Here is a 15,740-nt window from a genome sequence, read left to right on the forward strand (position 1 = left end):
AGAATAGCGTAATATTTATATTAACTCTGGCAAAGTCATCGTAGGCCGCATTATAAGCTCTTGAGGGCCGCATGCGGCCCGCGGGCCGTAGTTTGGAGACCACTGGACCAGAACATGGACTCGGTTAACCGAAATTCGTTCACCGAAATTCGTTCACCACGACATCATGTGAACAGTTTCATGTGATGTACGCTCTCTTTGAAGAGAGCGCAGAAGGGATTTCGGCGAACGAAGTTTATGCTCTGGACGACTGTGAGGATAAAAATGAATGCACACATGCAATAAAAGATCAATTTGTATTTTTAATGTATTTTTGGCTATATTTTGAGTGTATACTTGTTTGTGTTTTGTTTTACAGGGAGTGATAAATCTTCTTAGACACTCAAACATACCGTCTTCTTCTCCGAATTCTGTTATTATTACAGGGAAATCGTTAATCTGTTTGAATAATGATTTGTAGCGATACTAAAAGGTAAAAAATAATAGATAGTGAGGTAATAAGTGATAAACTATTTTTTGAAGCAGTTGAATGTCCATATGAGTGACCACTGATTCCATCTGGTCCATCTACTCCAGTGCGTATTGTCGGTATCACAAATGGATTGCGAGTAACCATGTCAATAGAAGGGAATTGCTTGTTTAAATGCACATTCACTCCCACGTATCCTCCACTGGTACCAACTCCGTTAACACTGTTGGAATGATCAATAGGGCTTCGTGGCGTAATAAACTTTATGGTTCCTGCTTTTCCTTGAAGATTCGATTGTTTATTGCTATTAATTGATGAATCCGATACATCGTTCAGATCCTCTGTAGATCCATATTGTTGTTCTTCGTCATCTGGAGGAAAAGATACCTTTAATTTCCCTTGCTTGTAACTGTCTTTAGTAACTTCATTATTACTGAATTTTGTTGTATAAATTTTGCGATTGCGACCGGGAATTTCTGAAATGAAGGACAGTGGTAATATAATGAAAAAAAACCAAAATTATAGTTTTATTACCGTAGAGTCGAATGCTACTATCTACTTCTCCGAGAGAATTTTTAGCAATGCACCGATAAGAGCCCACGTCTTCCTTTTGGAACGAGCGCACTGTCAATGACATTTTAGCTTCATATAATGATTTAGTAACATCTTGCACTTGATATTTAGGCGAGGACACGAGCATTTCACCTATAAAGTAAAAAAAAAGATATTATTTAACAGGAATTATGAACGTAATAATTAAACAAAAATTGAAGGCAACAACAATTCTTCACATACCAGTATCTTTAACCCAATAGTTTATTGACTTAGGCGATGCTTCTATTTGACATTCTATCGTCACGTCTGTTCCTAGAGGAGCTCCAACAAGTTGGTTAGGTACTTGTATTACAGGATGAACTAAAATGGCATAAAAATATTCACCGTAATAAATAATCAATTGCCTTGAAATATCTACCAATAGATCGTATAGTGCGCCCAGACATGTTAAGATAATTCCACGCCGAGAATCGTGGAAAAGTACCCAAAATCAATATGGTTGAAACATTTCACGGCTAAACGTTTTCACCCGACATGTACTATCATCTTGTATGGTGCGTGGACATTCGACGAAATAGCAAAATTATCATTCGCCCACATATGCTGTGACAACCCCGCTAAATATAGCGAGGGTTTCAAATAATATCTTCAGTTCAATTTTGATTTAATTTTTTGTGATCCTGAAGGTTTACATAAAATCATGAATGATTTTATAGCAAAATGTGATTTTTGCATCCCCGACAGACAAAGAGAACGAAATTTTCAGACGAGGGGTAGGTAGAAACACGCGGTGGGGGCCCGGCTCAAGATCGGATCCGAAGTCCGTTGTTTTGGGCTCGAAATTGAAAATGGCGGATGGAGCGCAACCACGGAGAGAATGCGCTCTCTTGCTTGCCTTTAAAATACACGAGGCGCTCTCGCTGTAAAGAACGCTCGCTCGCGCTGTTTCATCATACCCCTTCCTCCCCGTTTCTTTCGGCTTGCGCTGCGCTAAACTGATACCCCCTCCCACTTGATTCCAGCGAATTGCGCTGCGTTGGACTGACACCCCCTCCCGCTCGTTTCTTTCGTAGCGCGCTGTGCGCTTTCCTTCACACGGACTTGGTGCACCCGAATCAAAACAAAAACTTGAACACATCAAACTCGGTTTATATTTTATCACTTTTATTGCGAATAAAAGAACATTTAATACATAGCTCCACACAATCGTGCTTCAAACCACACACATTCATTATAATAAAAAATCGTCGTATTTCAAATAGTCGCTTAACTGCATGAATACCGTTGTTGCTGTTGAATGCAGTAAAAAAATATTGAAATAAAGCAGCGCAAATCACACATTTAACATAAATGGTGAAAGAAAAGCGCAGCTTCATTTCAATGTGCACAACACTTCAACACTTAGCGAAACTTCGATCGCCCGGGACTTAGGCTAACACGCGCTAAGTTATAAATACATAAACTATGGATGAAAACACCTGCTTACCCTCTCAAGCTGCTTAATTGCGAGGACACTGGCGCTATGAAGTTGAATAGAGTATGAGGTCTCATGTGAGCTCACAAACTGCTCGAATTTTTTTTTTGTTTTTTTTTTGGGATGGTAAGCAACTGTCCGCTGCTCAAAGCGGTCGAAAACTACGCTGCCTATTGCTCTTTTTCTCGTGCAATCTCCGTCCATCATATAGCGCTCCCCGCTGCGTAAATTCGAGCAGTTTTCTGCGTAGTTTTTTGCGTCGTTTTGTGTCAAAAAATACGCAAAAAAATGCGCTAGACTTCAGCCGAAACTATGCTGGCTAGCGTATTTATTGCAGTTTTTAGTTGCGGAATGAGCGCCATCTGTTGAGGAAATGGATGAACTATTTCAGACGGTGGAGCAAAAAAACGATAAAAAAATCAAAAATATTGGCGCCCATTCTTCCTCCTCTTCCTCTCGCTCCCTTTCCCCTCCGTGCCTTGCCTTACTTGCGCTTCTGCCCGTGCCTTCCGCCGCCAGCTGATTGTGAGTATGCGTTGGTATACATGTACATTGCGGTTGTGTATTGTAATTGACGGGTGTTAGCATTTATTTATTGTGTGTGACCTTGACGATGCGGAAGAAGCTGTTTCATTTTGGGATTTAAAGTGTTATCGGTGTATTGCTTGTTTATTTTATTTCGTGCCGCTGCTGACGAGACCATTCGATGCCCGTGCCAATCGATGATAAAGAAGCCTATTTCAAACAAGCGTAGGAGAACGTCTAACACTAATCTAATATTTTTTTTAATTTGAACATGTTAGATGCTTCAACGACCTTTTTTTTTCAATGTGCAAAAATTTTTTTTTTTCAATGTGCCAGAATTTGTTTCGAGTTTTCTGGACGCGACACACACACGGACACACACACAGCGCTGGGAAAGTGACCGTCCACTCTATCATGTCACGATCCCCCACCCCGCCCGATGCTATGAATGAGGATGCGCTGCAAGATAGCTGAACCAGTCTTTCTTCCGATAAGGTAGCCGTAATCGGTCATGCCGGGGGGGGGGGGGGGGGGGTTGGTGGGTGTGTGCTCGCGTGCGCGCGTGTGTGTGTGCATTGTCACCGGCTGCGTCTACACACTACATGCATTCTCAGACAACGCACAATACGCCGACTACCGCTACCTACGCTAGCTCTGCTGTTGGGGGTATTAAAAAGACAAACGATCGAAGCAAACGTGCATGTGATATGTTGCACATTTCTTTCCAATTATGCTAGCGGACGCAAGTGGAAACAAACATTTTGAATTGAATCCATTCAAAAGAGGATTCTGGATTTGTTTATTACGGTGCGCGTATGGTGCTGCACCTGTCCGTCCAGAATCTGGCGGCTTGTTGGCTTGGATTCGGTATCATGATGCCGAGCGACCGGCAATGCCATGGAATGGGTTTGGATCGGTAGGTTAATGTTTCGGTCGATTGCATTTCGTTGATTTGTCGCGCCGTAGCGGTAACCCGGCAGCAACAAAGTCAAGACAAACTCTTCCCCGGGTGTGGACTGTTATGCTTAGTTCTTCTTCTTGTTATTATTATTATTGGCATAATAGCCTACGCGATCGTGCCAGCCTTTTCAGGACTTGAATATCACGTAGCTGGATAGTCAGCCCTTGCTACGGCAGACGGTTCATATGCGGTTAGAACCCATGACGGGTATGCAGTTAAGATGTGCGGAATGATAGCGGTGCCGCGGGACCGCTCCTATCCAGTGGGCAACTTGCATACTGTATCCTGCCCGATACATACGCTGCAGGCAGGGGGGAGGATGCACCTTCACAATAAAAAAACACCGTCATGAACCAGCGGCGAATCTAACGGTTGGCGGACTAGGCGGTCGCCGTAGATCTCTAGTCTGTAGTATGCCGTATGTTTACAAGTGGACAGAGTATTAGCGACAAGGACCCCCGAAAAATGATCATTTGCCCCGCCCCCCCCCCCCCCTCCCTCTTGCCGGCAATAATTTTAGGGCCTGTGACCGATGATCGTAGGGGTCCCATGGTCGGAGCCCCCCCCTCCCCTTGCCAGCAATTTAAGTATACTGTTCAATATCCCAACAGCTGTGTGTACACTCACATCCTTGCGCAGACGGCTCTGCATATCTGTGTAATCTACACCATACAAAAGCAAAAAAGCTTAGTGTAACAAAGTTATGCTTAATGCTTAACACGTTCTGTTATAACTGCTTTCGGATGTTGTTCAAACTTCTGCAAGCCGTAGACTTATTTTAGGCAGTTTGAGACGAGCGCCAAAATTAAAATCTATTTACCCAGAGATTCGATCCGAAAAGAACGTTCGTATAGCATTCGCTCCTATTTATAATCTTTCGGTTTACCGCCATTCCGTTTCCATCAAACCTTTTTCTATCGTTTTGGCCGATTATCCTTCGCTAATATTTCACGCTTCCGATCTCTCAAACCTATGACATAGCTCTAGCCATCCTACACTGTCAGTGCCGCTCAACACTGTTCGTAACATTCCCTTCCGCAGTGTGACGTCAAGGTAAACAAATTCTTGCGTCTCACTCCCTCTCATGCGCACTGACAGCTGCTACCATGTGCTCGACCGCGCCACTATTCCGTCTCGCCGGTGCTAAAATCCACTTCTGTTTTCCCATCTCTCACGTCTAATACGGCCAATTACGTTGCGGGCCCTTTGTAAATACCCTTTGCGTACCCGCCGTGGCTTGTCTGACTTGTACATCTTTTTAGATGTACATCTTTTCTTTTTTTTTACATTAGGCCGAAGTTACGTGGTAAGTATTCATCAACAATTATCGTCTTCATCAATCGGCCGGGAGGCTGGCCGACACGGTTAAACGGCCACTTTACACCGGAACGAAGAACTCCATCATAAGCACTTCGTAGTCAACCTCGGCAACCCCTTCCATCAAGTCGCGGCTGCTTCCGCACTGTTTGGTCCGTGGCCGGTGGAGAGTGACGGCGCTGCTCCCGAGTGTACCGCTCTGACCGTAACGCACATGTACCATACGCCGCGCCGCTTCTCTGTGCGTCGTCCTATCGAAGCGCTTATGGGCCTGACGTGGACGATCGCGATGTTCACGAATGCTCGTTGTCTCATCAAAGTTCCGGGATCCAGTTGACTTTCCTTCATCGAGGGATCGAGCTTGGCCTCCCGAATGCGGTAGATTCGACAGGCTTGGGAGGCATCCGCACACGTTTTCGGCAACCGCGGTATTCTGAAGCGCGGACGGACTTCGTTGATGATAGGATTATCGTTGCGGTGCCTGAAACGATCATAAAACTCATGGATTAATATAAGTGTACCACGATGTTTTGAAAGCAATTTCATTCGACTACTCGTTGGCGGGTTGCGTGCACTGGCGTTGATCAAACGCCCGTCCACTACCAGTAGCCCTCGGCCGTCGAGGACGGTGTGAAGCGAACTGTCCTTCTCCGAATCGCTATGCCTGGAACGATCTCAGTTTATCGCATGGAACTACAGCTATCACGTGAGTATGCTCCCGGTTCGATCTGCTTAACCAAAGTGTTTTCTGCATCCGCTAGCTCTTGTTGCGTCAACATTGCATCTTCTCTACGCCGCCTCTCTTGAGACGGTCTTTCTGCTCTGATAGTTTCTAGTGCAGAATGCTTCTTCAACGCTGTATTTTGTAGCTCTTCACTTACTCCATCACACGAGCGCACATGAAAGTTCAAGTATGTCGCGCCTGGGACGTTCTTGGCGATTGGACAGGAACCGTATATAACCCATCCTAGCCGAGTTTTGGAAGCAACGGGCTCGTTATACCTTCTTTCAACGCTATTGAGTGGTCTGGTTACGTGACAATTATCAATTCCTATAAGAATTCGTGGCTGGATGGTGGCGTATGAGTCGATCGGAGGGCCCTTTAAGTGCTCGTAACTAGAAGTCAACTGGGGCACTAGCAACGACTGTTTAAGTAAAGGCCAGATTATTTACCGTTCTGGTGTTATGTAACTCGTATTTACGGTTTCCGTTCTTTCCAGATACGACGATTTTCAGCCTTACTGAATCGTTTTCCTGTCGAGTCACTTCCCCAGTCCATTGCAGGCAAAGGGGGGAGGGAGTGCCAGTTACTCCAACTTCGTTTAGAAGCGCGCTGTCCATAAGTGTTGCCGACGATCCGTCGTCTATAAACGCATAGGTGTCTACGGAGCCACGAGGTCCGTACACTTTAATTGGCAGGTATTTCAATAGAACTCGATCCTCGGTACCTGAATGCGTGCTGCAGAGTTCCACTGATGACCTGGGCGCCTGTACCGGAACACCGTCGTGTAACAGAGCATGGTGCACAGCTTCGCACCCATCCATTCCGCAAAGAGCAGTTATAAGACAAGGTGTCTGGTGGGCAACTAGACACTTCATGCAAAGTTGCATTGAGTGAACGAACCCTCTGCGTGCTGCTACCGAAAACTGCAAAAACGCACTGCAGTTTGATAAAGATTGACACGTTCCTTAGCACAACTTGCACTGGATTTGTACGCTCGATGAACCTTCTCCCGATGACGTTTGTGGTGGCCGTATCGAATTGCCAACTGTCGTGTGTGTGTTCCAGTAGGCGCTTTGAGGTGCACGAATCGCTGGTGGGTGAATTCGAGGAGGCTGACGAGACGCTTGATGATTTTGTGAACGAAAGTCTTGAGATGGCTGCCGCCTTCCCGTACTAATCCGCTGCTCGTTTGCGTTACGACTAGGAGGGTCTACGATAGCGTCGCTAGCGTCGCGTGCCAATTGACTAATCCAGTGCCCAAATTCTGACAAACTTACAAACCGCAGCTGCCGTTTGTACCGTGTCCAATCAAGTGCGGCTTCCGATTGTAGTTTCGAAACGAGCTCACGTAGTAGTGCAACATCGTATGCATATTCGGGTAATTTGAGAGCCTCTATTGTCGCGCACATATTTCGCACAGAAAACCCAAATTTCGCAAGGGACCTTAAACAACCAGGATTAGGAGCCGGCATTCTTCTCACTTTCTCAACCGTCGCTTCGATGATCTGGTCTGGACGACCTAACTGCACCTCCAGCGTTTCCATCACTTCATTCAGCCCATCGGGAAATAGCAGCAAATGTTCAACACTTTCTTTAGCCTCTCCGATCAACGCTCGCTGAAGCCGTAGTAAGTTTTCTGCCTCCGAAAAACCACATAACTCCGTCGATCGCTCAAACATCCGAATGAACATCGGCCACTCTTCCACCGCATCACTGAATACCGGTAGTTCTTTTCCAACAGCGCCTTGTCGGGCCGAAATTTGCGATTGTGTGAGGTTAGCGCTTGAATATATGGTGATGCCAGCGTAAGTTCTAGAGCGATAACTCGGCGGCATTTGGAAGGAAGTTCTTCTATGAGCCCCATCATGGTACTTTCTCCAGGTAATATAATCAGGAACCTGGGGATGATCCTGATATAACATTCGTGGTGGGTTGGCGGTGCTAGCGAAACATGGAGTAGGGGGTACCATACCCGGAGCCGAGTTTGCGCCGCAGTGATCGGTAGCGGACAGCCATTCTTCTGCTTTAACCCGTTGCGCTGCGCCATCGCGCTCACTGGCTTCTATGTAGCCTGCATCTTCAAGCTCTATCAACTCCAGTTACATCTGTCTCAACTTCAACTGCTGCTTCTCCACTTCAACTCTCTTTCTTAAAATCTCGGCACGTCGAGAATGGTGTTCCGTAGGAACGGCGGTGCGTTTTTCCGTCACATGACTTTCTGATAACTCCTCTTCAATCAACAAAACTGACTCCTCTGGCGTCGCAATGCACTCCGCCATTGAGTTGGGCAACGGTGATCGCAAATCCACCTCGTTCCGTGGGCCGTTCGGCTGTGCCGTGCTCGATTCCGTGTTCGATAACCCTTCCGCAGTCGGAAAACCTCCGCTCGCCATTCCACCAACGACTTTGTTGCTTCGCGGCTCGACCGCTTCAACTTGGCCACTCTCCTGCCTCACCACCGAACTGGCAACCTCTCGGGTTTCCTTCTGCTGGCTGGACGTAACACCGAATATTTTCCGTTGAACTGCACTCACAAACAAATACTCAGCGGGTTTCTTCACAACTACAGATTTTAATTTTGGAATGTTATAACTGCTTTCGGATGTTGTTCAAACTTCTGCAAGCCGTAGACTTATTTTAGGCAGTTTGAGACGAGCGCCAAAATTAAAATCTATTTACCCAGAGATTCGATCCGAAAAGAACGTTCGTATAGCATTCGCTCCTATTTATAATCTTTCGGTTTACCGCCATTCCGTTTCCATCAAACCTTTTTCTATCGTTTTGGCCGATTATCCTTCGCTAATATTTCACGCTTCCGATCTCTCAAACCTATGGCATAGCTCTAGCCATCCTACACTGTCAGTGCCGCTCAACTCTGTTCGTAACACGTTCAGTTCGATGGCAGGCCCCAGGGACTGCCAGTGAACTTTCCGGTATGCCGGTTTTACAATCAGCTTGCGTTCTAGATGCAGGCGGAACAGAAAGTTGATGAAAATCAGCGCCGGGATGAACGTGTTAATGCGGATCAAGGTTCTGCGCGTTGCACAGCAAACCCTCCAGCGTGAGCTAGCGATTCCTTAGTCAGTTTTACTTGGCAGCAATTGAACTCATTGCGCTTTTTTGGTTTGATTTGTGAAAATTAAACTTCTTCACCGCAATGTTTGTTAACGGCTTTTTTAAGCGCCACAGCAACTCATGAGCATTGACCACACGCGAGAAAGAGATAGCGCTATGGAGAGAAAAAGCGCGGACGACAGCTGACAGCGATTGGCCGTCTGACGCACCAACACATCCAAACCTTCGGCAGCGCGCTCAGGCGAGGGGTATGAGGCGGAGCCAGGGACGGATAGCTCGACTGGCTGCTTGACAAATTTGCCGTTCGAGGGAAAAAGAAGGCATGATAAAATTCTCCGAACGCCATGATTTCTTCTGTCGCTTTGCGCAGCGGGTCGTTTCGAACGGAGCTTTTGGCCACCCCACTCCCACGCTGCTCCATACCCATCCATCCAAACTGGATACCCGCTGTGCAAAGCGACGGAAGAAATCATGGCGTTCGGAGAATTTTCTCATGCCTTCTTTTTCCCTCCAACAGCAAATTTGTCAAGCAGCTCGTCGAGCTACCCGTCCCTGGTTCCACCTCATAACCCTCGCCTTAGCGCGCTGTCGAAGGTTTAGTTGTGTTGATGCGCCAGACGGCCAATCGCTGTCAGCCGTCGTCCGTGCTTTTTCCATCCTTAGCGCTATCTCTTCTCGCGTGTGGTCAATGCTCATGAGCTGTTGTGGCGCTTAAAAAAGCCGTTAACAAACATTGCGGCGATGAAGTTGCATGTTCACAAATCAAACCATAAAAAGCGCAATGAGTTCAAACGCTGCAATGTAAAAATGACTACGGAATCGCTAGCTCACGATGGAGGGTTTGCTGTGCATCGCGCAGAACCCTGTTACTTATTAACACGTTCAGCCTGGCGCTGTTTTTCATCAGCTTTCCGTTCCGCCGGCATCTAGAACGTAAGCTTATTGTAAAACCGGTGTATTGGAACGTTCACTGACAGTCCCTGGGGCCTGCCATCGAACTGAACGTGTTAAACATTAAGCATAACTTTGTTACACTAAGCTTTTGCTTTCTTATGGTGTAGATTACACAGATATGCTGAGCCGTCTGCGCATGAGTGTGAGTGTGCGTGTGTGTGGAACACTTTCGCCAAATGTGTTTTGTTGCGGAATGTTATGATCCATCGGTCAAAGAAAGGAAGGTGTTCATGAAAAGCGGAAAGACTAGTTGAGGCCCCTGTAAATGCTAACTGATGAGCGGGAGGAGGGGGTACTGGCACACAGCTGTTGGGAGATTCAACAGTATGCTTAAATTGCTGGCGGAGCAGGGGGGTGGGAGGCTATGGGACCCCTACGATCATCGATCACAGGCCCTGAAATTGTTTCCGGCATGGAGAAGGGAAGGGGGAGGGGGTGCAAATGGTTTTCCAGCTACGGGGCCCCAACGACCATCTTTCAGGAGGCCCTTGTCGCTAATACTCTGCTAACTTGTAGACATACGGCATACTACAGACTAGAGATTTTCGGCGACCGCCTAGTCCGCCTACCGTTAGATCCGCCGCTGGCTCATGCTGGTGTTTTTTTATTGTGGATGTGCATCCTTTCCCCTGCCTGCAGCGTATGCATCGGGCAGGAGACAGTGTGGCAGTATGCAAGTTGCCCGCTGGATAGGAGCGGTCCCGCGACACCGCCATCATTCCGCACATCTGCATGCATGCGTGGGTTCTAACCGCGTATGAACCGTCCGCCGTACCAAGGGCTGACTATCCGGCTACATGGTACTCAAGTGCTGAAAAGGCCGGGATGATCGCGTAAGCTATTACGCCAATAATAATAATAATAAGAAGAAGAACTTATCATAGCAGTCCACACCCGGGGAAGAGTTTGTCTTGACTTTTTTGCTGTCGGGCTACCGCTACGGCGCGTCAAATCAACGAAATGCAATCGACTGAAATATTAACCTACCGATCCGAACCCATTCCAAGGCAGTGCCGGTCGCACGGCGTCATGATACCGAATCCAAGCCAACAAGCCGCTAGATTCTGGACGGGCAGGTGCAGCACTATACGTGCACCGTAATAAACAAATCCAGAATCCTCTTTTTTACGGATTCAATTCAAGTTTTGTTTCCACTTGCGTCTGCTAGCTGAATTGGAAAGAAATGTGCAACATATCACATGCACGTTTCCTTCGATCGTTTGTCTTTTTAATACCCCCAACATCAGAGCCGGTCGCGAAGATGGTGGTGCCAATCCAATGGTTGTGTTGTCTCTCAGGTAGCGAGATCGAAAATGCATGGACTTTGTAGCCGCAGAATAAAAAAAAAAGGTACGTATCAGAATCAAAGAGTTTTAGAGTTTCCACACGCACGCACACACACACACACGCACAAACACGCACGCACTCACTCACACACACACGCACAAACACGCACGCACGCACTCACACACGCACGCACACACAAACGCACGTACGCACACATGCACGTACGCGCGCACACGAGCACGCACCCACGCGAATACGCATCCACGAAAGCACTCATACGCAAGCACGCACCGCTGAAGGCGCGCACACGAGCACGCATCCCCCTCCCGCATGATCAATTACGGCTACATTATCGGAAAAAAGGCTGGTTCAATGCGCCGAGCGGGGAGGAGGATCGCGGAATGGTAGAGTGGACGGTCACTTTCCCCGCGCTGTGTGTATGCGTGTGTGTGTCGAGACCCGAAAATTCGAGGCAGATTTCGGCACATTTAAAAACAAATCTTTTATTGCCTATATTCACTGTGTTACATGATGCTTAGAAGGTCCTTCAAGCGACAAACTTGTTCAAATTAAAAAAAAATATTAGATTCGTATTACCCGGCGCTCTAGCACCAATCGAACACGACATCAAACATGAAAAATGTATGGAATTTGACATGTTTGTCTTCTTTGTTTGTTTGTGTCTGACAGTGCACTTCCATATGATTTTATAGGCGAAAGGCCATGAGAGTGACAAAATGCTGACGAATTTTTCAAAACACGAGCTTTTGTCACTTTTTTGAGCTTTTATCAAAATTTTGTAACCTGGAGCAGCCAGGAAATAAAGTTGACAAAAGTTGACAAAAAGTGACAAAATATGACGTTCGCGAAAAAGCTTAAACAAACAGCTATTTGGCGCAGTTGTGACCCATTGCTATGATATAAATGCTAAAATGCATGATTCGAATTGATTTATGTTCCTATTTACTACTTCTTAAACAAATTAGTGATGATATTCAGATGTTGGAGCACTTTGTCGTTCTTGAGTATATTTTTGGTGCGGCCACGAGAAAAGCTCTTTTTTGCTGTTGACAAGCAATTTTGACATAGTTGAAATTTTTTCAACACTTTTTCGCCTTCGTGGCCACGCGCTATATGGGTTTGTTCGAGTCGGATGTCGTGTTCGATTGGTGCCAGGGCGCAGCCTTAGACGTTCTCCTACGTTTGTTTCAAATAGGCTTCGTCACCCTCGATTGGCACGGACTTCGAATGGTCTCATCAGCAGCGGCACGAAATAAAATAAACCAGCAATACACCGATAACACTTTAAATCCCAATCCAGCTGTTCCCGCTGGATTGGGATTTTATCGTCTCAAGGCCACAAACAAATAAATAAATGCTAATACCCACCAATAACAATACACAACCGCAATGCATATATTGCATTGATTCATAACGCATACACCACAACACCCAATCAGCAGGCGGCGGAAGAAACGGGCTGAAGCTCAAGTAATACAAAGGCAGGGGGAAGGAGGGAGAAGGGAGAGAAAATCGACGCCATTATTTTTAAATTTTTTAACCGTTTTTTGCTCCACCGCCTAAAATAGTTCGTTCATTTCGCCTACAGAGGGCGCCAAACCTGCGCAGGCCTACGCAGGAATCGCTTAAGTCCCGCGCAGGGAACGGGCCAAAATTTGCGCTAGCCAGCGTATGGTGCTGCACTTGTCCGCCCAGAATCTGGCGGCTTGTTGGTTTGGAGTAGTTATCATGACGCCGATTGACCAGCAATGCCATGGAATGGGTTCGGATCGGTAGGTTAATGTGTTGGTCGATAGCATTCCGTTGATGTGACGCGCCATAGCGGGACACCTGGCAGCAACAAAGTCAAGACAAACTCTTTCCCGGGTGTGGACTGTTATGCTAAGTTCTAGGTTTAAGCTAAGTTCTTCTTCTTCTTCTTCTTCTTCTTCTTCTTCTTCTTCTTCTTCTTCTTCTTCTTCTTCTTCTTCTTCTTATTATTATTATTATTATTATTATTATATTATTATTATTATTATTATTATTATTATTATTATTATTATTATTATTATTATATTATTATTATTATTATTATTATTATTATTATTATTATTATTATTATTATTATTATTTATTATTATTATTATTATTATCATTATTATTATTATTAGTATTATTGTTATTATTATTATCATTTTATTATTATCATTATTATTATTATTATTATTATTATTATTATTATTATTATTATTATTATCATTATTATTATTATTAGTATTATTGTTATTATTATTATCATTTTATTATTATCATTATTATTATTATTATTATTATTATTATTATTATAATTATTATTATTATTATTATTGTCATTACGGCCTACGCGACCGTGCAGGTCTTTTCAGGACTTGAATACCACGTAGCCGGATAGTCAGCCCTTGCTACGGCGGACGGTTCATACGCGGTTAGAACCCACGATGGCGGTGTCGCGGGACTATCCAGCGGGCAACATGCATACTGCCACACTGTCTCCTGCCCTATGCATACGCTGCAGGCAGGGGGAAGGACCCTACAAACAACGAGCGGGATATTTTATCATGGTGTATGTAAAAACCTAGAGTTAAGCGGAGAATCGGTGTGAAGTACACGGAGGCGAGAGCGCGTTTTGGTTTCAACACAGTTTTGGCACTAATACAGTTACACATGTGGAAATGTGTGCGTTCATTTTCGGCCAGCTCGCTCAGTTTGATCTGCTCACAGCGCTGTGCGGATATCCGTGTCTCGCTTGCTCTGCTGCACCGAAAGTTCCTCTGTGTGCTCTCGTTCTTGCTACCACACGAAATCGTCAGAACAGCTCAAGGATCGGCAGCGAGCGGCCGCACGTGCGTCAGCCTAAGTCCTGGACGATTGGTGTTATGATTTTGTAAAGTGTTCAAGTGTTCAAGTGTTGTGCGAATTGAAATGAAGCTGCGCGAATGATTCGTAATGCATGTTATGTACATCGCGCAGCTTCATTTCGTACCTTTTTTATGTTTATAACAGGAGCTACGCAGATATTCGGCCACTTCAACGTTTGCATCGATGGATTGATCGATTTTATTTTAGATTAATATTGTGTATGTAAATGTGTGACATCGTGTAAAGTTATGTAAATGTTTGAATAAAGTGATGAAAAAAAGATCGACGCGTGTTTGTTTTTTTGTTTAGCTTTAGATAACAAAAAAATACGCGCCAGTGTGAGCGATCGCTGAACGAAAGAAACGCACACAGCGCGACACGAAAGAAACAAACACAAGCACACGAAAGGATGCTCGCGCATGGGCGCGAGCATTGAGAGAGCCCACCGTGTATTTTGTATTAGAGCGGGAGAGAACCGTGGTACCCGTTCCCGCCCCCTTTTTTAAGCCTAGGAAATCTTCCATCGGCTTAACTCTAGGTTTTTACGCACACCATGATAAAAATTACCCGCTCTTTGTCCGTAGGGGATGCACCTCCACAATAAAAAAACACCGGCATGAGCCAGCGGCGGATCTAACGGTGGGCGGACTAGGCGGTCGCCGAAAATCTCTAGTCTGTAGTATGCCGTATGTCTACAAGTGGACAGAATATTAGCGACAAGGGTCCTCGGAAAGATGGTCGTTGGGGCCCCGTGGCTGGAGAACCATTTGCACTCCCCCCCCCCCCCGCCTCCGCCGGGAATTTAAGTATACTGTTGAATCTTCCAACAGCTGTGTGCCAGTATCCCCTCCTCCCGGTCATCAGCTACCATTTATAGGGGCCTCAACTCGTATTTCCTCTTAGGGCCCTCGATTTCCCTACTCCGCCACTGTCATGAACTCCTTCCTTTTTTTGACCGATGGATCATAACATTCCGCAAGAAAACACATTTGGCGAAAGTGTTCCACACACTCGCCTCTTAAGGTACGCGACTGTGTTTGCGCAAAAATGATAGTGGCCGAAAAATAGGTCACATCAACGTTCACTTTCTCTCATCCTTCCCCTCTTTCTCATCCTTTCCTGTCGCTTTATCATTATTGGTTCTTGCTCTCTAGCTACATTGAGCGAGAGGTTGAGAAATTTCCGATCATTTTGCGCAGCAGGGAGCGCGCGGTATGTGTTTATCTCTTTCTGACAAAAAAGCTCCAGTACACGACCGTGATGGCTCACAAATTATAGTGGCCGAAAAATAGTTCACACCCACGTTCTCTTTCTTCCCTCCTTCGGCTCTTCCCCATCTTTTCACCTCGCTTTATCATTATCGGTTCTTGCTCTCTAGCTACATTGAGCGAGAGGTTGAGAATTTTTTGATCGCTTTGCGCAGCGGGTTACAATAGATGTCGTAAGAAGCGTGGCAGAGAAGCCGCCAACGATGACGCTTGCTCCACTCTTCCGGCCCGAT

At 45.8% G+C, this 15,740-nt stretch overlaps 1 protein-coding gene across 2 annotated transcripts in view; it reads right to left on the reverse strand.

Moving 5' to 3' along the window:
* Nucleotides 1–316: 316 nt before the first annotated feature.
* LOC121593904 (lachesin) overlaps nt 317–15,740 on the reverse strand; it is a 226,892-nt gene continuing 211,468 nt past the window's right edge. Inside the window, exons 7-10 of one of the 2 annotated variants that reach the window (XM_041916677.1) lie at nt 1,265–1,384; nt 1,004–1,174; nt 904–945; nt 317–840 (exon numbers count right to left, since the gene is read on the reverse strand). In XM_041916677.1, coding sequence (XP_041772611.1) covers nt 434–840; nt 904–945; nt 1,004–1,174; nt 1,265–1,384 — 740 coding nt within the window. In that variant the 3' untranslated portion in view covers nt 317–433. Of the gene's footprint in view, nt 946–1,003; nt 1,175–1,264; nt 1,385–15,740 lie in introns of both variants that reach the window. The other variant, XM_041916668.1, reaches the window with a different exon arrangement.

The sequence above is a fragment of the Anopheles merus genome, chromosome X, assembly GCF_017562075.2.
Source record: "Anopheles merus strain MAF chromosome X, AmerM5.1, whole genome shotgun sequence".
In the NCBI taxonomy this organism is placed as follows: Eukaryota; Metazoa; Arthropoda; class Insecta; order Diptera; family Culicidae; genus Anopheles; species Anopheles merus.